This window comes from Mytilus edulis, chromosome 7, assembly GCF_963676685.1.
Source record: "Mytilus edulis chromosome 7, xbMytEdul2.2, whole genome shotgun sequence".
Lineage (NCBI taxonomy): Eukaryota > Metazoa > Mollusca > Bivalvia > Mytilida > Mytilidae > Mytilus > Mytilus edulis.
The window spans coordinates 76,122,654-76,145,939 of record NC_092350.1 but is presented as its reverse complement, the minus strand read 5'-3'; the positions used below and the strand labels follow the sequence as shown (position 1 = coordinate 76,145,939).

The 23,286-nt window shown below is 32.4% G+C and overlaps 1 protein-coding gene across 14 annotated transcripts; it reads right to left on the bottom strand.

Moving 5' to 3' along the window:
• Positions 1 to 9,985: 9,985 nt before the first annotated feature.
• LOC139482216 (multiple epidermal growth factor-like domains protein 10) lies at positions 9,986 to 22,368 on the bottom strand. 14 transcript variants are annotated; one of them, XM_071265932.1, is made up of 19 exons: positions 22,293 to 22,368; positions 21,089 to 21,125; positions 19,732 to 19,833; positions 19,158 to 19,253; positions 18,597 to 18,692; positions 18,105 to 18,200; positions 17,475 to 17,570; positions 16,841 to 16,936; positions 16,211 to 16,306; positions 15,577 to 15,672; positions 14,947 to 15,042; positions 14,317 to 14,412; positions 13,694 to 13,789; positions 13,082 to 13,177; positions 12,452 to 12,547; positions 11,836 to 11,931; positions 11,285 to 11,380; positions 10,621 to 10,716; positions 9,986 to 10,057 (listed from the first exon to the last, which is right to left on the bottom strand). In XM_071265932.1, the coding sequence occupies exons 1-19, from the start codon at positions 22,324 to 22,326 to the stop codon at positions 10,054 to 10,056; spliced, it is 1,617 nt and encodes a 538-aa protein (XP_071122033.1). In that variant the 5' UTR covers positions 22,327 to 22,368; the 3' UTR covers positions 9,986 to 10,053. The 14 variants fall into 14 exon arrangements, with proteins under 14 accessions (XP_071122033.1, XP_071122038.1, XP_071122039.1 ...); XM_071265937.1 differs by lacking the exon at positions 12,452 to 12,547; XM_071265938.1 differs by lacking the exon at positions 14,317 to 14,412.
• Between the last annotated feature and the right edge of the window lie 918 nt (positions 22,369 to 23,286).

The following is a 23,286-nucleotide window of genomic DNA, read 5'->3' as shown; positions in this document are numbered from 1 at the left end:
AGGCCAACGCTACCCTGGAAATATATGGAGATATAACAATGGCGAAACACTTGAATATTTCAACTGGAATAAGCAGGGGAAGCAACCAGATCTACAACCTTATGAAGTTACTATTCTGATAAAGAAGTCACAAGGATATCGATGGCACGATCATTACATGCATGCAAACTATAGCTCTGTGTGTCAGATTTCCTAAGTTTTGACTGAGCTTTTCTCCTGGAAATTCAGTAACTAATAACAGGGATACTCGGGCTAACGCTGTAATCCGAGTAAATTGTTAAAAAAAGATATTTACTTGAAAAAAAAAGTTTTGACTGATACTTAATTGATTTTAGTTACTGAATACGAATTTGATACTGCTGTAACTAAAGATACAATCAAATCTACTACCTGAATCGTTAAAGTCGAATAGGGAACGTCGACATCTCAATATAATAAGCATGTATTTAATATACCTACTCTTTCTAACATTCTTTTGATTGTGTGTATGTTTAGGCTTAATAAAAAATGGAACAAAATTAGGTTTAACAATTTTCTTTATATAATTATGTTGTTCTTTGAATTTTTGAAAAACAAAGGCTTTTCTACATAAGGAATAGATTACCTTAGCTGTAATAGACAAAACTTTTAGGAATTCTTGGTCCTCAATGCTCTTCAACTTTGTACTCTATTTGGCCTTTTAAATTTTTTTTTATTCGAGCGTCACTGATGAGTCTTTTTTAGACGAAACGCGCGTCTGGCGGAAATATAAAATTTGGGTCCTGGTATCTATATATGATGAGTTTATTTATGTAGTATGTAATGAAGAAAAATCATAGTTAAAAACCATGTGAAACCAAGGAGAATTCAAAACGGATAAAGTATTTTATCAAATGGCAAAATCAAAAGCTCAAACATTTTAAACGGATGGAAAACAACTGTTATAATCCTGATCAGAGAGTTAAATTTAATAATAATGATACAAAATGCTTTCAAAGACTCAGTTTTCTATTTAAGATCTTGAATATACAAAGAGGCAACATGGAAATTTTTATTTATTTAATGTGTTCACGTTTAATTTTTGGAAGTTCAATTGTAGAACTAGAACATGTAGAAAGTAACTAATTAAACGTAAATTTGACTGATACTTTAAATAACAAAATATTCATTCGAGTGGTCGAGTGGTCTAGCGCGTAGGGTATAGTGCAAGAAGATTTGGTGCCACGATAGCTCAGTAGAATGTGTGCGATTTCCTGCCAGGTATTACGACTTAAGTTATTGAGACAGGGGGATGTATACTGAGTGCTAATGAAAACGCAACACTTGGTTTTTCAAAAATAAAATTTTATATTAGAAATGATAATCTTTCAAAATAAATTGTTCTTGAAAATTAACAATTTTAACAATAGATCGATATCAAACCAAAAATAGTTCCTTGTCATCTTTCGTGCGCAATAGGTAAACGAAACATCCAATGTCGAATCATCAACACAAAGTCCTAACACAAAATGTTACAACCCCGTGGTGCAGTGCAATCTCCACAGCGCCGTGGAATTGATCATCTCGGACGTTCAATGTGATCCCGGGGAATTTTATTCCACTTGTCCCGCAAAGCAAACTCAAGCTGACTTTATGATATTGGTGGTGGTTTTCATCGTCTAAACCATGTTAAATCTGATGCAAAATTTGCTCGATTGGACCAAAATCCGGCGAAAAGCAAGACTTTTGGCCAAGGCGCGTGCCAAATATCTATGTAACCACCACTAATGTTTTTGGTACATAATGAATGATTTTTGGTCTACAGAATTCAATGTTTACGCCAGACGGCCGTTTAGGAAAGACTGTGGTGCTCTTTAACAATTTCTGCGCAAATGGTGCTTTACTGAAATTGCTCCAAAGGTTCTACCGTGACCACCATATTGGTACCGTTAATGTTATTACTACCACTGGGTCGATGCCTCTGCTGGTGGACTATTAGTCCCCGAGGGTATCACCAGCCCAGTAGCCAGTACTTCGGTACTGGCATGAAAATACGGATTTTTTGTGTTATTAAAATTTGCTGTTACAAAATATTAGAAATTATTTTAAATTAAGGAATGTATCTCCCTCATGCATAGCTCTGATTCCTTTCACGGATTTGGCTATACTTTTTGGACCTTTTGAATTATAGCTCTTCATCTTTTATATAAGCTTTGGATTTCAAATATTTTGACCACGAGCATCACTGAAGAGACATGTATTGTCGAAATGCGCATCTGGTGCAAGAAAATTGGTACCGTTAATGTTATTACTACCACTGGGTCGATGCCTCTGCTGGTGGACTATTAGTCCCCGAGGGTATCACCAGCCCAGTAGCCAGTACTTCGGTACTGGCATGAAAATACGGATTTTTTGTGTTATTAAAATTTGCTGTTACAAAATATTAGAAATTATTTTAAATTAAGGAATGTATCTCCCTCATGCATAGCTCTGATTCCTTTCACGGATTTGGCTATACTTTTTGGACCTTTTGAATTATAGCTCTTCATCTTTTATATAAGCTTTGGATTTCAAATATTTTGACCACGAGCATCACTGAAGAGACATGTATTGTCGAAATGCGCATCTGGTGCAAGAAAATTGGTACCGTTAATGTTATTGACCTCTCGTGACCTTTGAACAGCCATCAGAGTCGATATCGGATATGTTAAAGACCAAATGTATCGGTCTTGCTGAGCGTTTCTTGCTTTTTGTATCCCGGGATGTGGCTTATCATTAAATGATTCATTTTGGTTGAATTTGTGGATGATTTGGGTTATTGTAGAGGCTACCACTTCAGTCTTCTCGTAATTGTATGCTGTGAAAGGCTTCATTGGATCATGCCCAAAACTGCATGTCGCTGGTTGTCAGAAAGTCCTGGCATTAACTCAGATGTTTATTGCAATTTGTTAACAAGAAGGGCGGGAAAATTCATGACATTAGCCAAGCTTCAAATGACAAAATCGTGAAAATGGTGGGTATGTTGAAAAGCGGTGAACTCGGTTTATGTCCGTTCAAAATAAGCCTTACTTCGCATTTGTTCCAAAAATCACTCAACCGTAAAATTGTCAAAAATTGTTTTAAAAGTCATTTTCAACCAACTATACAAAGTTCTTATATAAATAAAATAAAAATTATAAGATTTTTTTGAAAAACAAAAGTGTTGCGTTTTCATTGGCACTCAGTATATGATGGAAAGAAAGTCGGACGTCATGCTAGATTGAATGTTTATGTGTTTGGAAGTTAGACAGCAGGGAGTGTACTAGCTGAAGTACAAAACGCCTTTACATGATGTCCGGTCTCGCACTTCAAATCGTTACACTTGTCTGTCAATCATTGCTTAACGTCGGTCATTTGTATAAAAAAAGATGTGGTATGATTGCCAATGAGATCATTCTTCCTGTAAACCAAATGACACAGAAATGTTAATTTTAATTTTGCAAATAAGAAGTAGTACTATCTGCACTTTAAGCTCACTTTTAAACTTATTATGTAAGAAGTGTCGAAAATAATAACTGTTGTGTGACAGTACATCCTTGTTAATGCGTTTATTACTGCAACTAGAACACTTCCTCTTGTCTTAATTTACCAGATAAAGTAAACATATGATATTTCGTGCTTTGTTTCCATGGCGGTCGAGTTACATCAAACTTTCTGGTCAGGCCGGGTATGTGGAAATAACGAATAATTCGAAAACAAATAATCCAATAATGTGTAGTCTTGTTGTCAAAGAAATATACACATAAATTCACTAAACTATTTATTAAAATTCCATTCCAGGACACTATTTACATTATATACAGTTTACAAAATGCATAGTTCAAATATTCATTGGCACATATTATTTCACACGGTATCACAAACGGATTTTATTACACTCCGTATAAAATAGGCAACAGTGTCCAATACTTTGTGCACACACAAAAAACCACGCATAGTGTCCAATACTATGCGGACAAAACCACGCAACAGTGTTCAATACTGTGCGGACAAAAACCACGCATCAGTGTCCAATACTGTGCGGACAAAAACCACACATCAGTGTTCAATACTGAGCGGACAAAAACCACGCAACAGTGTCCAATACTGTGCGGACAAAATATAAAGAAATAATAGTAATTCCGAATCTATCAGTGATCTAAGATGTATCTAGAAATTGAGTATACTACAGAATAACAAAAATATGAGCCTTATATACACATTGCCACCAAAAATGCACCAACTATGCACCAATAATTTGACCTAAATTCTACTTGTTTATCTGACCTAAATTGCCACCAAATATGCACCAAAAATGCCCCAACCTATTTATACATAATAAAATACTACTTAAACTAACACATGCTAAAAGGCTATGACCTCTATGAAATCAGATAGATTACAAACTACTGATAACTATACTAGCTATGATACAAAAATAAAATGTAAAAAGAATGAAATAAGTGACTTTAACAGATAAGAGAAATATTGTCATATATACAGTCTATCACTTTGTCAATTTTATATCATGTTACTATTTTACAAATCTTGGGCTCATTAAAGGATTTAGAATAAATCTTTGCTTTGTCAAAAAAATTGGCAAACCTCGCCCTTCTCGATTTTCTAGGTTTAAAAAAAAAGTTTCTTATATATTTGTATGATTTTCGTGCGCAAGATACATGACTCTTAGATAATGAATTACATTCGAGCCTAAAAGTTTGGAAAGAGTAGTATTACGTGAAAAAAGTTGATTTCTACATGCATATTCATGTATTTCATACATTTGGCAACATTAAATTGATATATTCTAAACATAACTGTAATATATAGATGACTTTAATTAACATTTGATACTAAACATATTCTTGTTTATTTTTGGTTTGTTAGTATAGAATGCTAGAAACTTGGTTGGCATTATACCAAAATACACCAAATAGGCATTGCATAGAGATAAATTAGATATCAGTTTTTTTTAAAGTAATTTAGAGACCTAATAGTGCAAATCCCGATATAAGAACGCCGAAGTACATCAACATCTGCCTCTCTGATGTTTTCTTTCAAGACCTAATAATGTTTTCCATATTGTCATTTATTCATCTGCAATACAGTCAAATATGTCAGCAGTATTTTTCTTTTTTTCCTAAACTACATAATGTTCAAACTTAGACGAAACATAAATAAAAAAAATTGTAAAGCAGATGGTAGAAGCTAGTTGCTCAATGTGTGCCTTTATAATATGCAATTTAAAAATATCCAATTTTAAAATGACAGTATAATAATGAGTTGAAATGAATATATTCATATTCGTACAAGACCGAAATATTAATTTCTAACTTACTATGTCGTAAGGTTTCAACAGTAAGAAATAAACTCATCATAAATACCAGGATTAAATTTTGTGTTTACGCCAGACGCGCGTTTCGTCTACAAAAGACTCATCAGTGACGCTCTAATCCAAAAAAAGTTAAAAAGGCCAAAAAGAGTACGAAGTTGAAGAGCATTGAGGACCAAAATTTCTAATTTGTTTTGCCAAATACAGCTAAGGTAATCTATTCCTGAGGTAGAAGAGCCTTAGTATTTCAAAAATTCACTCTATATATATCTTTTAAATAGCCCGACCATTCTTTGCCTTTTTTCGAAATGTATTGTTATACGAATAGATAAAGGCAACAGTAGTATACTGCTGTGTGAAAGTCATAATTCGATTGAGAGAAAACAAATCCGGGTTACAAACTAAAACTGAGGGGAACACATCAAATATAAGAGAGAAACAACAAAACAACAGAAACACTAAAGTGCAACAATAAACCAAACGACAATGCAAGACACACAGAAAAAAGTAAAATCACAAAAAAAATGAACTCAGAGGAAAATCTAATAGGAAAGTCCATAATCACATGGCAAAATCAAATGACAAAATGCACCAAAAACGAATGGACAAGAACTGTCATATTCCTGACTTGGTACAGGCATTTTCACATGTAGAAAATTGTGGATTGAACCTGGTTTTATAACGCTAAACCTTTCACTTGTACGACAGTTGCATCACATTTTATAATATTGACAATGATGCGTGAACAAAACAAAAAGACACGATAGGTAAAACTGTCAAAAATAATGGGAAAAAGTCTAATTCGGTAGGTCACATTCGTGAAAAGGGAACAGGATTGTATTTAAGACATAAGGAACATATCCGATATCATCTATATACTAGATATTCCATAATAATCAACCAACTCGTGATGGCGTCCATAAAATTTACGAAGTGATGATTTCAGCTTCCCAATGTTCCTCTTTTGGGAATCAGAACTCATCTCTTTTGTCGTAAAGTTATGTTTTCAACCGACCCTCATAGTCAATATCTAGATATAAATCATAATCAAGTGGCAAAATCAAGAGCTCAAACACATCAAACGAAGGGATAACAACTGTCATACTCCTGACTTGGTACAGGCATTTCCTATGTAGAAAATGGTGGATTAAACCTGGTTTTATAGCGCTAAACCTCTCACTTTGATGACAGTTTCATCAAATTCCGTTATATTTACAATGATGCGTGCACTAAACAGACACAATAAATAAAATAGTTAAAACACGGGTACAGCAGTCATCATCGTGTAACAATTTTTAAAGAAACAATTTAACAGAACACAAAAACATCTATCTACAAACACATTCATTGATTAGCGTGTCTGACGTCAGAAAATTTTAAACGTCACATATATTTGTCGTTCAATGTATATACAAACAATTTTAAAATTTCACATGGGCAATGTTAGCATACAGGGTTAAAAAATCGAAAGTATGTAAGAATTAATTTCAGAAATAGACCGAGATTTAAAATAGTCCAAAAGTTATATAGAATTTATAAGAATCCACAAATAGTTCATTCAACTACGCGATTGAATAATTTTGACGTTTGTGGTTCAACGTATTTTCAAATTCATAATAGAAATATATCATAATGACATATAATAGAACAATATCATACTGACGGGATCTTTTAAAATACATAGTCACGTTATAAGAACCAAAGAAACACAAAAAGTCGCATATACAAAACACACCAGCAAAAAATGAAAGATAATACAAACACATTGACGGGATGTTTAAGTACCGAGCCACGTTAAATGGATATCACATAAAACAACCCAACAGTAAAAGTAATATTAATAATAAAACAAAGACAAATGAAAGAACAATATAACACGTTGTTAAGATGATAAACAACATCAGTACACAGAATCTATACATCAAGACCATCATGCATTATTTGTGAAGTTGATACGGAATATTTAGCAACAAGGTCTTGGTACCTTCCGATGAACTCTTTTAGAAAAAGGACGAGACGTTCTTTGATATACCCCTGGTTCATCAACTTTCTACTCAGACACTGATGACGTTTTACAAAGTCTGAGCAGGAGCTGCAAGCTCTTGAATATCGAATATGTTGGGAAATATATATCCCATATGTAGGTGAAGTTGGTATATTGCTACTAAGGTGGGGGAAATTTATAATTTATAAAATCGTCTCTTTTGTCATAGATTCTGGTACTGAGATGACTGTGCAAGTCAAATTCGAGATACAAGTCGAAAAAAGAGGCGGAGGAAGCCATGTCTGTTGTTTCTTTCATTTCTACTTCTGGGGGATATATTAATGGAATCCAATCAAAAAAGTTCGGAATGTTTATGGAAAGAACATCATCAATATATCTGAAAGTAAAATTAAATAATCTGGCTTCTTTGATCTTCTTGTTTTTGACAAGTGTCTGAGTAACTTCGATTAATATGAAAGTAAGAAGAGGTCGGCAAGAAGCGGCGCACAGTTTGTTCCCATAGGAATGCCGACAATTTGTTGGAAAAGTCTACCTCCAAACTCAACAAATATGTTGTCGATAAGAAACTCCAGTATACTGACCACTTGTTCTTCTGTGTAGCATGTTTTACCTTTTCGAAATATGCCTAATGATATCCCAAAGTAATAAATTTATAGCGTATGCTATCATTTTTATGTTGAAAGGCATTGGGGATTATTTCTTTTAGGCGATTTTTCAATTTCACATGGAGATGTTCCACTAAAGAATTGTCCATTAGATTGACTTAAATTCTGTCCGCAGTGAAAGAGGGTCTTCAGAAATACTGTGAAACTCGCGTAGTGGTATTAACCCTATGTGGATTCTTAAAAATTCTAAAGAACTTCTATGTGTTCAATGTAATGTTTATTGAAGCCATGCAGGACTTATGATTTGCTAAAATCTCATCCTTGTCAAAAGATATGTCTTTGTATGTGGGATTACCTGAGTGCTCATTTATACCTAATTCTTTTACAAGACATTCGTAGTAATACGATTTACAAACAAAGACAATATTATTTGAAGCTTTGTCCGCAGGAACAACAACATACTTATCATGAAGAGATGATAAACATGTCATGGCCTCTTTGTCTCTGAAAACGGACTTTGGTCGATTGTTCACAGTTTTTCAACTTGTGAATGCGACGTTTTATCATAGGCCTGAGAGTTTTAACCCATTCTGACAAAGTGTCCAGTTCAACTTCTCGCTTAGCCCATGCTGTGGCGTAGTCCTCAATGGAATCCATAATTATTTTGAAGTTATGGTTCCAATAGATGTGTTGGGGTTCTCTAAACTTAGGACCATAAGAAAACACCTTTCGGAGATTTTCATGTTGAATTATGTTTAGATCCCCAGTTATAACATGACCAGAGGGGCTGTAATTATAAGGCGAGTGGGAACAGTCACATGTCAGAGGTTTTTAAGGTATTGTTATAAGTCAAGGTCCTGCAATGCTTGTTTATATTTAAATATTTTCGGTGCAATGGTTTTGGTGTAACTGTAGGATACAATAGGAACAGACTGATTTTGAAAATAAATAGGAATTTTAGATGTTACCTCCTTGTGATGTAGAACGTTGCAGATGTTGATTGCATCAATTCTTCTATTGATAAAGTCAACAGAAAGGAATTTCCTCTTTTCCTCATGCTAAGGTTCCGATCTTACTGGTTTGAAAAGACGGAAAAGAGCTACACCACAAATAATACTGACTAGTCTGTATATTGAAGAAAATGTATTGGTGCCTCCTTTGTCAAGTGCATAATCTCTCAAACGTTTTAGTAAATTAACTGGCAGTGAAAAAAGAATAGTTATAATGTGATGTAACCCTAGTGAATGATGAAGATGTGAAAAAAGGTCATCATAGCTCCCAGAGGGTGATCTAGACTTTTTTTAATGTTTTTGCCCATGACTACGTTGTTGTCGTAAGGTAGTATTAAATAAACTCATTACATTAACATAACTGCAGGCAGGACTTGACAAATTTCCGACTCCTTTGATATTATCATTGCAACCATATGGCATTGCAGTCCCTAATTCCCTTATCCAGAAATTTTACTAAGAAAGGAGTTCTTAGTACAGCGCTATTTGCGTGGTGATAAAAATTTTCCCGATGATGCGTACTTTCATAGATAAAGGATCATGGTCCGGTTGATTAAAATGGTTATAAAGGACCCTAAATTTCGGATCTTTATTATCAGACCGGTGTTGATTCATTTTTTTACACAAAGTTTGACGAGTTTCACCAACATAAAGTAGTCCACACAAAGTACATTCGATTCCGTACACGAAAATGTCCGTGGAACAGTCCAGAGGCTCGAAAGATTTAGAAACGAACTATTAGATAACAATTAGAGGCAGTAAATAACAATTTTAAAGTATCACTACATAATACTCATTGTGACAACGCTGTCCCAAATACAACAGTGACTGTCATACCATTGTAGTGAGAACTACAAACGGTTCTGTCATTATGAAGATGTTGCCCGAAGGTAACCTTTTCTGTGCATATTTAATGTTTATTTATTGGAATTCGGTTAAGTCAGACGAATACCTGCTATTTCCCTTAGACACATTTTTCTTCAAGCGTCAGATTTTTCAATATTGATTTACGAACGTGAGCATTTCATTTAGGAGCTTTTGAAAAAAACAACAGTAATGTATTTTATTTTTTTATATATCTGAATATAGGGGAATTGTTCAAAAAGTTTTTCTTGGTAACATCCTTCATCTACAAAAAAATGAATTGATTAAATTAGCATATATCATTTTAATTCGTTTAAAAGATTAGTTATATGTTTTTATTGGGGTTCTGTCGACCTTTTAAAAGAAAATTAGTGGAATTATAAACAAGTTCATTCCAACTGCATTTATTTTATTTTTTTATTTGTATTGCCTGACGTCTTGGCGTGCATTTCTTAATTGATACGAACATTTGATAGTGAAAACTAAGTGATAATCGAAAATACTAGCAGGATGTCTATATAGGGAAGATAAATATTCTTCAAAATCATGTTGGTCTTGCTGCTGCGGATATTGTGTAAAGTAAAATCAATCAAAATTAAACAAGAAGCCAATAACCCTTTTTAGGGTGTCAAACGTCATAACTTCATCTTAATTGATGGCATGTGTCAAAACTTGTTGAAATTGTGTGTATCATGTATTTTTACATGCTTATCTACAAATCTTAATTATGACTACTGAACTTTAAAAATTCACAAAATCGCTTATTAAAAAGGACAATTCCTAATAAATATTTGACATAAGACCAGCGAACAAAACCACACTACTTACTTGTGATGGCAATGACATACTCCGTTATGGTCACAGTGTCCCGATGTTCCATTTGCACAAGTGCAAGTTCCGCCATCAGTACATGTATCTTGTCGTCTAAAAATAGAATGACAGTGTACTAATAATAATATTCTTTGACAATGACTTGGGAATACATTTAGGATTTTTTAAAAAGTTTACATGAAACCTGCTATAAATTCACATAGAGTTTATTATGTTTCAAATAAGTATATGCTGAAGCATAATCAAGAATTTCTTATCAATATTTTATTCGATGTTATAATATGTAACTGTACGAATTCATGTGAAATAAATCAAGTAATACGAGGATTTAGAAAAAAACGCAGCGAATATACATGATTTGTTTTAAATTTTAGACGCCAGACGCATGTTCAGTCTAGATAGGACTCAAACGTGACACTAGAATCGAAAAATTAGAAACAAGATTATATCATTTTTGTTACTATTATATTAAGCCATTATTCAAATTACCACGACAATTTTTTAATGGATGAGTGGAGAATTAGAAAAAGAAAGGAATGAATCAGAAAGTGATTTGAGATTTGAAAACTGCAAAAAAGGTTGATCAGAATCATTTTAAAAGGATTATTCTAATTAATATTTGAGATAAGATCGATCGTTCAAACAAGAACACACTACTTACTTGTGATGGCAATGACATACTCCATTATGGTCGCAGTGTCCTGATATTCCATTTGCACACGTGCAAGTTCCGCCATCTGTACATGTATCTTGTCGTCTAAAATACAATTACGGTTCTCAAATAAAAACAGATAGAATGCTATACCAAATAAGTTGTTTTTCAAGCATTAACAAGAATTTGTTATCAATAACCCTATGTTTCTCCCTGTTGTTATATGTGACTGCACGAAGTTTAAAAAAAAACAATACCACCAAATATGCAAGATGTTTTTTTAAGGCGCCAGACGCAAGTTCAGTCTACATAGGACTAAAACGTGACGGAAAAACGATAAAGTAGAAAAAAGATTTTATCATTATGCTTGTTCCTTTTAAATTTAGCCACTGTTTAAGTTACATCGACAAGTTTTTACTGCAATAGTAAGAATAAGTAAATATGGAAATAAATCAGAAAGTGACTAAGGATGTGACTCAGGTTGATAAAAATCATTTTAAAAAGAATTATTCCAAATAAATATTGAGAAAAGATCGTTCGAACAAGAGCCCAATACTTACTTGTGATGACAATGACATACTCCAGCATGGTCACAGTGTCCTGGTGTTCCATTTGCACAAGTGCAAGACCCACCATCCGAGCATGTTGTCTGTCGTCTAAAAATACAATTCGAGTTCAAAAATGACCCATTAAAAAGTGACTTTCGAAACTTGACAGTTAGGCATTTGTATTTTTAAGTACATGAAAACTAATATATTTCATTTTGTGTCAAATGAGTTGTTGATCAGCCATAAACAATTATTTGTTATCAAAAACATATTTTACACTCTGTTTCAATGTGTGACTGCACGAAGTCTTAGAAAAAACTTATAAAATATACAAGACTTATGTACACAAGACGCATGTTCCGCCTAATTAGACTCAAAAGGAACGATATAATCGAAACAGTAGAAATAAGATTAGATAAGTTTTGTTCTAATTATTTTGTAGTCAGTATTCCTGTTATCACGTCAATTTTTTACTAGAAGAGCTAAGAATTAGAAAAAGAAAGAAAGCAATTGGAATGAGACAAGATTTAAAAAGAACACAAACAAAGATTAGTCTGAATCATTTTCAAAGGATAATTCGTTTTAAATATTTGAGAAAAGATCGTTTGAACAAGAACACACCACTTACTTGTGATGGCAATGACACACTCCATTATGGTCACAGTGTCCTGATGTTCCATTTGCACAAGAGCAAGTTCCACCATCAGTACATGTATCTTGACGTCTAAAATACAATTACAGTTGACTAATAATAATATGCTTTGACAATGGCTTTGGAATACATTTAGGTTTTTGTGTTATAGATTAAATGAAACCTGCTATAAAAAGATAAGAGGTCATAATGTGCTAAATGAGTTTTTGTTCAAGCATTTACAAGAATTTGCTATAAAAAACTCTTTTTCTCTCTCTGGCAATATGTGACTGCATGAAGTCTTAGAAAAACTCATTCAATATACAAGACATAATTTTGTACGACAGACGCAAGTTTCGTCTACATTAGACTTGAAGGTGACGATATAATCGAAAAAGTAGAAACAGTACATAAGATAATTTTCATTCCTATTATTTTGTAGCCAGTATTCAAGTTGCCACGTCAAGTTTTTACTTGAAGAGTGAGAATTAGGAAAAGAAAGAAATGAACCAGAAAGTATCTTAAGATTTTAAAACCTACAACTAATGTTTTTCAGAATCATTTAAAAAAGATTATTCCGAATAAATATTAGAGATAAGATCATTCGAACAATAACACACTACTTACTTGTGATGACAATGACATACTCCGTTATGGTCGCAGTGTCCCGGTGTTCCATTTGCACAAGTGCAAGTTCCGCCATCAGTACATGTATCTTGTCGTCTAAAAACAATTGCAGTTCACTAATAATAAGATCCTTTGACATTGAATTTGGAAAACATTTTATGATTACATGACAGCTGCTTTAAAAACACATAGCGTTCATTCTGTGCCAAATGAGTTATTGCTCAAGTATTATCAAGAATTTGTTATCAATTACACTATTTTTCTCTCTGTTGTAATATGTGACTGTACAAATCTTTTAAAAATCACTCATCAAAGACTGACACATTAGTTCTGCAGACGCATGTTTCATCTACACTGGACTTAAAAGTGACAATTGAATCGAAACAGAAGAAAAAAGATAAGTTTAGGTCCTATTATTTTGTAGCAAGTATTCAAGTTACAACGTCAAGTTTTTACTTGAAGAGTGCAAATTAGAAACTGAAAGAAATGAATCAGAAAGTGATTAAAGATTTTAAGTTCTGCTACTAAGATTGATCAGAATCATTTAAAAAAAAAGATTATTCTAAATAAATATTTGAGATAAGATCATTCGAACAATAACACACTACTTACTTGTGATGGCAATGACACACTCCATTATGGTCGCAGTGTCCCGGTGTTCCATTTGCACAAGTGCAAGTTCCACCATCTGTACATGTATCTTGTCGTCTAAAATATAATTACGGTTCAATAATAATAAGATACTTTTTGACAATGACTTTGGAATACATGTGTTTTGTTTTTATGATTAAATGAAACCTTCAATAAAAACACAAAAAGGTCATGCTGTGCGAAATGAGTTGTTGTTCAAGCATTTAAAAGAATTCTAAATCAATAACCAAATTTTTCTCTCGGTTGTGATATGTGTCTGTACGAAGTTTTAGAAGAAAAAAACCAAGTATACAAGATTTTTTTAAGACGCAAGACGCATGTTCAGTCTACATAGGACTCAAACACTAGAATCGATAAAGTAGAAAGAATATACAATTATGTGTTTTCCTTATATTTTAAGCCAATATGACATGTTTTTTGATGAAATACTAGTAGTTGAAATAAAAAAAAATATAAAAAAATGAATAAGAAAGTGACTTCGGACTAAAAAAACTGCGACTCAAGTTGATTAGAATCATTTAAAAAAGAATTATTCCAAATAAATATTTGAGAAAAGATAGTTCAAGCAAGAGCTCACTACTTACTTGTGATGACAATGACACACTCCGGCATGGTCGCAGTGTCCTGGTGTTCCATTTGCACACGTGCAAGACCCACCATCCGAGCATGTTGTTTGTCGTCTAAAAATACAATTCGAATACACAAATGATTAGACCCATTAGCATTGACTTTGACTATGGACAGTGAGCATTTGTATTTTTAAGTAACACTGGCTATAAAAAACAATAGATGTCATTCTGTGTTTATGTGTTGTTGATCAGTCATTTACAATAATTTGTCATCAAAAACATATTTTACTCTCTGTTGCAATATATGTCTGCACGAAGACTTAGAAAACCTTATAAAATATATAAGGCTTAAAATTGTGTACGCAAGACGCATGTTCCGCTTACATTAGACTCAAAAGGAACGATAGAATCGAAACAAGATTAGAAAAGTTTTGTTCCTATTATTTTGTAGCCAGTATTCAAGTTACCACGCAAGTTTGAACTGGAGGAGTTAAAATTAGAAAAGAAAGAAATGAATTGGATAGAGACAAGATTAAAAAAAAACAAAAAAAAACCGCAAACAAAAATTGATCAGAATCATTTTAAAAGGAATATTCCTTATAAATGTTTGAAAAAAGATCCTCCGAATAAGATCACACTACTAACTTGTGATGGCAATGACATACTCCGTTATGGTCGCAGTGACCCGGTGTTCCATTTGCACAAGTGCAAGATCCACCATCAGCACATGTATCTTGTCGTCTAAAATACAGTTACAGTTGACTAATAATAATATACTTTGACAATGACTTTGGAAACATTCAGGATTTTTTAATGATTAAATGAAACCTTCTATAAAACACATAGATTTCATCCTGTGCCAATTATGTTGTTTTTCAAACAAAAACATGAATTAGTTATAAATAACCCTATTTTTCATTGTGTTATTATATGTGACTGTACGATGTCAGAGAAACACATACTCATCCGATATACAAGATTTAGTTATTTTCGACGCTAGCGTATGTTCAGTCTACATAGGACTCAAACCTGAAACTAGATTCGAAAAAGTAGAAACAAGATTATATTATGTTTGTTCCTATTATATTAAGCCATTATTTAAGTCAACACGTCAAGTTTTAACTGGAAGAGCGCGAATTAGAAAAAGGAAAAATGAATCAGAAAGTGACTTCGGACTTAAAAAACTGCGACTCAAGTGATTAGAATCATTTAAAAAAGAATTATTCCAAATAAATATTTGAGAAAAGATAGTTCAAGCAAGAGCTCACTACTTACTTGTGATGACAATGACACACTCCGGCATGGTCGCAGTGTCCTGGTGTTCCATTTGCACACGTGCAAGACCCACCATCCGAGCATGTTGTTTGTCGTCTAAAAATACAATGTGAATACACAAATGATTAGACCCATTAGCATTGACTTTGACTATGGACAGTGAGCATTTGTATTTTTAAGTAACACTGGCTATAAAAAACAATAGATGTCATTCTGTGTTTATGTGTTGTTGATCAGTCATTTACAATAATTTGTCATCAAAAACATATTTTACTCTCTGTTGCAATATATGTCTGCACGAAGACTTAGAAAACCTTATAAAATATATAAGGCTTAAAATTGTGTACGCAAGACGCATGTTCCGCTTACATTAGACTCAAAAGGAACGATAGAATCGAAACAAGATTAGAAAAGTTTTGTTCCTATTATTTTGTAGCCAGTATTCAAGTTACCACGGCAAGTTTGAACTGGAGGAGTTAAAATTAGAAAAGAAAGAAATGAATTGGACAGAGACAAGATTAAAAAAAAAAACAAAAAAAAAACCGCAAACAAAAATTGATCAGAATCATTTTAAAAGGAATATTCCTTATAAATGTTTGAAAAAAGATCCTCCGAATAAGATCACACTACTAACTTGTGATGGCAATGACATACTCCGTTATGGTCGCAGTGACCCGGTGTTCCATTTGCACAAGTGCAAGCTCCACCATCAGCACATGTATCTTGTCGTCTAAAATACAGTTACAGTTGACTAATAACAATATACTTTGACAATGACTTTGGAAACATTCAGGATTTTTTAATGATTAAATGAAACCTTCTATAAAACACATAGATTTCATCCTGTGCCAATTATGTTGTTTTTCAAACAAAAACATGAATTAGTTATAAATAACCCTATTTTTCATTGTGTTATTATATGTGACTGTACGATGTCAGAGAAACACATACTCATCCGATATACAAGATTTAGTTATTTTCGACGCTAGCGTATGTTCAGTCTACATAGGACTCAAACCTGAAACTAGATTCGAAAAAGTAGAAACAAGATTATATTATGTTTGTTCCTATTATATTAAGCCATTATTTAAGTCAACACGTCAAGTTTTAACTGGAAGAGCGCGAATTAGAAAAAGGAAAAATGAATCAGAAAGTGACTTCGGACTTAAAAAACTGCGACTCAAGTGATTAGAATCATTTAAAAAAGAATTATTCCAAATAAATATTTGAGAAAAGATAGTTCAAGCAAGAGCTCACTACTTACTTGTGATGACAATGACACACTCCGGCATGGTCGCAGTGTCCTGGTGTTCCATTTGCACACGTGCAAGACCCACCATCCGAGCATGTTGTTTGTCGTCTAAAAATACAATTTGAATACACAAATGATTAGACCCATTAGCATTGACTTTGACTATGGACAGTGAGCATTTGTATTTTTAAGTAACACTGGCTATAAAAAACAATAGATGTCATTCTGTGTTTATGTGTTGTTGATCAGTCATTTACAATAATTTGTCATCAAAAACATATTTTACTCTCTGTTGCAATATATGTCTGCACGAAGACTTAGAAAACCTTATAAAATATATAAGGCTTAAAATTGTGTACGCAAGACGCATGTTCCGCTTACATTAGACTCAAAAGGAACGATAGAATCGAAACAAGATTAGAAAAGTTTTGTTCCTATTATTTTGTAGCCAGTATTCAAGTTACCACGGCAAGTTTGAACTGGAGGAGTTAAAATTAGAAAAGAAAGAAATGAATTGGACAGAGAAAAGATTAAAAAAAAAAACAAAAAAAAAACCGCAAACAAAAATTGATCAGAATCATTTTAAAAGGAATATTCCTTATAAATGTTTGAAAAAAGATCCTCCGAATAAGATCACACTACTAACTTGTGATGGCAATGACATACTCCGTTATGGTCGCAGTGACCCGGTGTTCCATTTGCACAAGTGCAAGCTCCACCATCAGCACATGTATCTTGTCGTCTAAAATACAGTTACAGTTGACTAATAACAATATACTTTGACAATGACTTTGGAAACATTCAGAATTTTTTAATGATTAAATGAAACCTTCTATAAAACACATAGATTTCATCCTGTGCCAATTATGTTGTTTTTCAAACAAAAACATGAATTAGTTATAAATAACCCTATTTTTCATTGTGTTATTATATGTGACTGTACGATGTCAGAGAAACACATACTCATCCGATATACAAGATTTAGTTATTTTCGACGCTAGCGTATGTTCAGTCTACATAGGACTCAAACCTGAAACTAGATTCGAAAAAGTAGAAACAAGATTATATTATGTTTGTTCCTATTATATTAAGCAATTATTTAAGTCAACACGTCAAGTTTTAACTGGAAGAGCGCGAATTAGAAAAAGGAAAAATGAATCAGAAAGTGACTTCGGACTTAAAAAACTGCGACTCAAGTGATTAGAATCATTTAAAAAAGAATTATTCCAAATAAATATCTGAGAAAATATAGTTCAAGCAAGAGCTCACTACTTACTTGTGATGACAATGACACACTCCGGCATGGTCGCAGTGTCCTGGTGTTCCATTTGCACACGTGCAAGACCCACCATCCGAGCATGTTGTTTGTCGTCTAAAAATACAATTTGAATACACAAATGATTAGACCCATTAGCATTGACTTTGACTATGGACAGTGAGCATTTGTATTTTTAAGTAACACTGGCTATAAAAAACAATAGATGTCATTCTGTGTTTATGTGTTGTTGATCAGTCATTTACAATAATTTGTCATCGAAAAAGTAGAAACAAGATTATATTATGTTTGTTCCTATTATATTAAGCCATTATTTAAGTCAACACGTCAAGTTTTAACTGGAAGAGCGCGAATTAGAAAAAGGAAAAATGAATCAGAAAGTGACTTAAGATTTTAAAAACTGCAACTAAGGTTGACCAGAATCATTTTAAAAAGGATTATTCCTGATAAATATTTCAGATAAGATCGTTCGAACCAGAGCACACTACTTACTTGTGATGGCAATGACATACACCGTTATGGTCGCAGTGACCCGGTGTTCCATTTGCACAAGTGCAAGTTCCACCATCAGTACATGTATCTTGTCGTCTAAAATACAATGACGGTTTACTAATAATAAGATCCTTTGACATGTTTTTTTTTGATGAAATAAAGCATTCATTATGCGCCAAATGAGTTGTTTGTTGTTCAAGCATTAAGAAGACTTGGTTATCAATTACTATATTTTCTCTCTGTTGTTATATCTGACTGTACTAATCACATACACAAGATTTTTTTTTATTTGAACGACAGACGCACTTTCGGTCTTCTTATGACTCAATCATGAATTTAGAATCGAAAAAAATTAAAAAGTAGAAAAGAGATATTGTATTTGTTATTATTATTTTTAGCCTGTATTCAAATTAACACGTCAAGTTTATCCTGGAAAAATACAGATTTAGAAAAAGAAAGAAATGAATCAGAAAAATTAGAAAAAAATGGCAATTAAGGTTGATAAGAATCATTCAAAAAATATTTTAGAAAAGATCGTTCGAACAAGAGCATACTACTAACTTGTGATGGCAATGACATACTCCAGCGTGGTCGCAGTGTCCTGGTGTTCCATTTGCACACGTGCAAGACCCACCATCCGAGCATGTTGTCTGTCGTCTAAAAATACAAATGAATTTAATTTATCTTATAAAACATTTTATATTTACTTGGGTGCATGTTGAATATGGAATAATGATAACTTGTATTCATATATACAGTTAGGAAAATGTAAGAAAATATACAGACAGAGAGGGCGATGAAAGACGGCAAACCAATGCCTATCGACGAATTTAATTCCAAATAAACGACAAAAGACGACAGAAGAACCCGTTTGACGTTCCGTTTTAAAAGTTTAAGGAAGTATTTCGGATGAAGATTAAATTAAATGTTTGACATATAAATTACTAACGATATAAAAGCTGAATAATGTTAACAATAGAACTGCATTATAATCATAAAAAAAAACCCGAACTGCTAAGTAAATATCAGAAAAGAAACCAATAGAATTGCTTTGTAAGTGTAAAAACAATCTTTGAAATGGCGTGTTCATCCTCCTAATGAATTGGCTTGGTTTGAATCATCTTTCTTTTCTTACCTGTGATGACAATGACACACTCCATTGTGGTCACAATGTCCTGGAGGATTGCCATCGCCACAATCACATGTCTCTCCGTTTGCACATTTGGCAGCTTGACGTCTAATAAAAGATTACTTGTTTTTATCGAATAATGTACTACTAGTATAACTGCAAATTAGAATATATATGTTACAGGGAATTTGTGAAATCAGTGATTTTGTAAAATCACTGAAATTTCAGGGAATTTGTAAAATCACTGAATTGATTAGTGATTTTATAAAATCCCTGATTTTGACTAGTGATTTTACAAAATCCCTGAAATAATTAAGATCTTTTTTACAGATTCACTGATTAAATTCAGGGAATTTGTAAAATACATTCATTCATTTTTATTAAGAATTTCTGTGAAAAAAGACTACAACAGTAACACTCAATAAGTTTGAGGTTAATCTAGTCTTTATTTTAATATTAAGAGAAAGGTTTTCATTCACAAAACAACTGACATACTGTAGAACAATGGCCCAGGTACAAATGTCTTGAAATGAAGAGTAAACATACACAATAAAGTTACTTCAAATAATTGAGGTAGAATTAAAGTGCAACATATGGAACCAGGGAAATATGATAAACATTTAGGAATATTTTGTCATTGAGCCACAGAAAGAAGACAAAACAAGCTCTTATCACTACCTTGTTTGAAAGAAAGTTACTGTTTATTATAGTTTTCTGTACAATTACTGTAGAAAATAAAACCAATTATATAAATTTTTTTCAATCAAATATAAAAACTGAACATTAGGTTGATTGCTGTCATTAGAGAAGAAAAACACATATGTAAGGTATAAGAAATTGAGTGGGTTAGGGTATGTGATCCAGTGGCAAATATTACATGCATATCAGATCAAGAACATCTTATTGCTGTCTGAAAATTGATATATAAAAAGCAAATAAGTGTTGTATTATTAATTTGCTGCCTACAAAATAACATTTATATTCACAAAATAATAAAAAAAAAAAAAAAAAAAAAAGACAACAGAAAATATTGATAATAATACTTTGTTTTGTACTTGCATGTTTATGAATAGGTTAATCTAACCAAGCAAAAATAAAAAGTTTTACCTACTTTGGTCATTTATCAGATATATGCAGTTCTATGTTTTTTATTTAACAATTAACTTATTTGAGCAATGTAGTAAGTCGAAAAGATCTTTGCAAGGTTTCAAACGTGTATGAACAAGTGTTATTTCTAAAACCTTCTTTGTGTGAAAAGAGCCGCAAAGAAAAACTACAATACTAATTTCGTAAAGATGATTTATGCCTAAAAATAATATGTGCCAAAATTAACCGACTCTCGATTACACATTGATTAAATTACCTCTCTGTTTCTAGTGCTGTGCAAACACATGCCGCAGCTGGAAATAAAACAAAAAACTATTAACAATACTATCGTTTTGTATTTCTTAGTCTTTTGATTTATTAATGATAATAAACTTAGTTCGAAGGAATTTGCAACCTGTAATTAACATTTGATGCGATAGATCATAGAATAAAGTTCATTTTTAAATAAAGTACTTCCTCATAGCTGTAAATAAGTAAAATCATTTGTTTTATTTGGTATCATACAAAATTGAAAGGGGAGGACATAGTATGTTCCATTTTTATATCGGAAGTTTTATTACCAAACTTCTGGGAATAAGTGTGCTTTAATATCAAAAAGAAGTACTAGGCTAAATTTGTTAAGCACAAAACAAGATATGGTATACATTTGACTTGAAATGGTTGTTAGTTTATAAAACTTGCATATAGAAATTCACGAGTAGAACAACAGTATGCATTATTGCATTAGTGGTTTTATCTTAAACACATAGTTACCGAACAATCATAAACAAATATGAGTGTTTATTGTTTAGTTTTAATTAATATGAAGTTATCTTCTGAGTATTTCAAAAGAGACATGATATTCATTGCAGTTATTAAACACTACTCAATATTATCCTTCGATTATGATTACTGTTTTAATTAAGTCAGTAGCCAAAATTTAATATATATTATATCTTTATTTTGTCTCAGTTTGTATTCGAATTTAGTTGATATGTCTAATGTATATTTGAATTTAATTTCAAGTTGTTTAGACACAGCCGGATAGTAAGTTGAAATTTGATTTTAACAATGGAACATTTTATCAAAGATAAATCTTAAATTATCATCATAACGTTTCTCCATACTGAATATCCTTAGATTTTATAAGCATTTCTAATCAAGTAATATCCAGAAATGCGCTTCGGACAGACGAAATTTACAAAGTGTTATATGTATTCACTAAGATCGAGTGGATAGTACTGCTGGTTCCAGAGATTGACGTCAGCTCAGTTAAAATTTCCTCCAAATAGATTTTGAGCATTAGTTTAATCCAAGTGAAACGCTTCGGACACAAGAAAGATATTAAGCGCTATTATAAAGTATAGTTTTGCAAACATAACAAAACAAAGCAATTCTCAAGGTAGTCATACTACATAAGGTAAAACAACAGAAATCTTGAACCGTCTGATTTCTTTCTAACCAAAAGTGAAACAACTCACCAAAAATAACAGCGATTACCAGACTAATCCTCATTTTCGTAACTGGAGATAAGAATAATAGACATCCAAATGTTGTTCGTTTATATACATATGTAAACTTGATCCCTGACCCGTATTCTCAGCCGTGATAATACAACACGTTACCTTAAAATGTCGCATATACATGTTAGTAGTCCAATGTTTTATATTGTAGGCCAGGTTTCTTGCAACACTCATATGATAATAATATTTGGCAAATAATTCCTGGCCTACGTACTAAATACTAAACATTATAGTACATATGTATGAAGTAATTAACAAAAATGATATAATGTGTTTATAAGAAAAACGTAATTAACAATGTAAAGAAATCAAAGAAATATACGTATTGTTAATCTGAGTATTATAAAAACTAATATTTTCTAAAAAAAAGTTAATAATAGAATTGTGTTCCGACTTTCACTTTGGATAAATAGATATGTTTGCTCATGACCTAGATCCGCCCAGGATATCTCCAGTAACGCTAGAATTTATAAGCTAGACGCTTTCAGGTAACACAAAATTTCTAAGATACAATATCAAATTAAATGCAATGATGTATGTTTTTTTTTTCGCTAGAGAAGATCATTTTGTATAAAAATCACTTCATGTAAGTGCAGAGTAATTTCTTAAAGGAATGACTATATTATTTTTTCTGTCTATGAAGGAATAACATAAAAAATGTGGTGCACATTGAATAACGTGCGTAGTAGGTTATTTAAAAGTGTGCACCACATTTTTAAAGTTATTTCGAATAGACAGAAAATATATTACAGTCATCTTTTATAATTTAATTCTCAATTTACATTTTATACGGAGTAAATCTTGAAAAAAACGTTGACAATGACAAAATTATGTCTATGAGTTGATTAACAATGCACTGTCAGCCAATCAGAGGACGTATTACATCCAAAACTACATTATTTATCAATGTTGTCGATAAGTGAAATAAATAATGATTTGGATCGATTGTAAC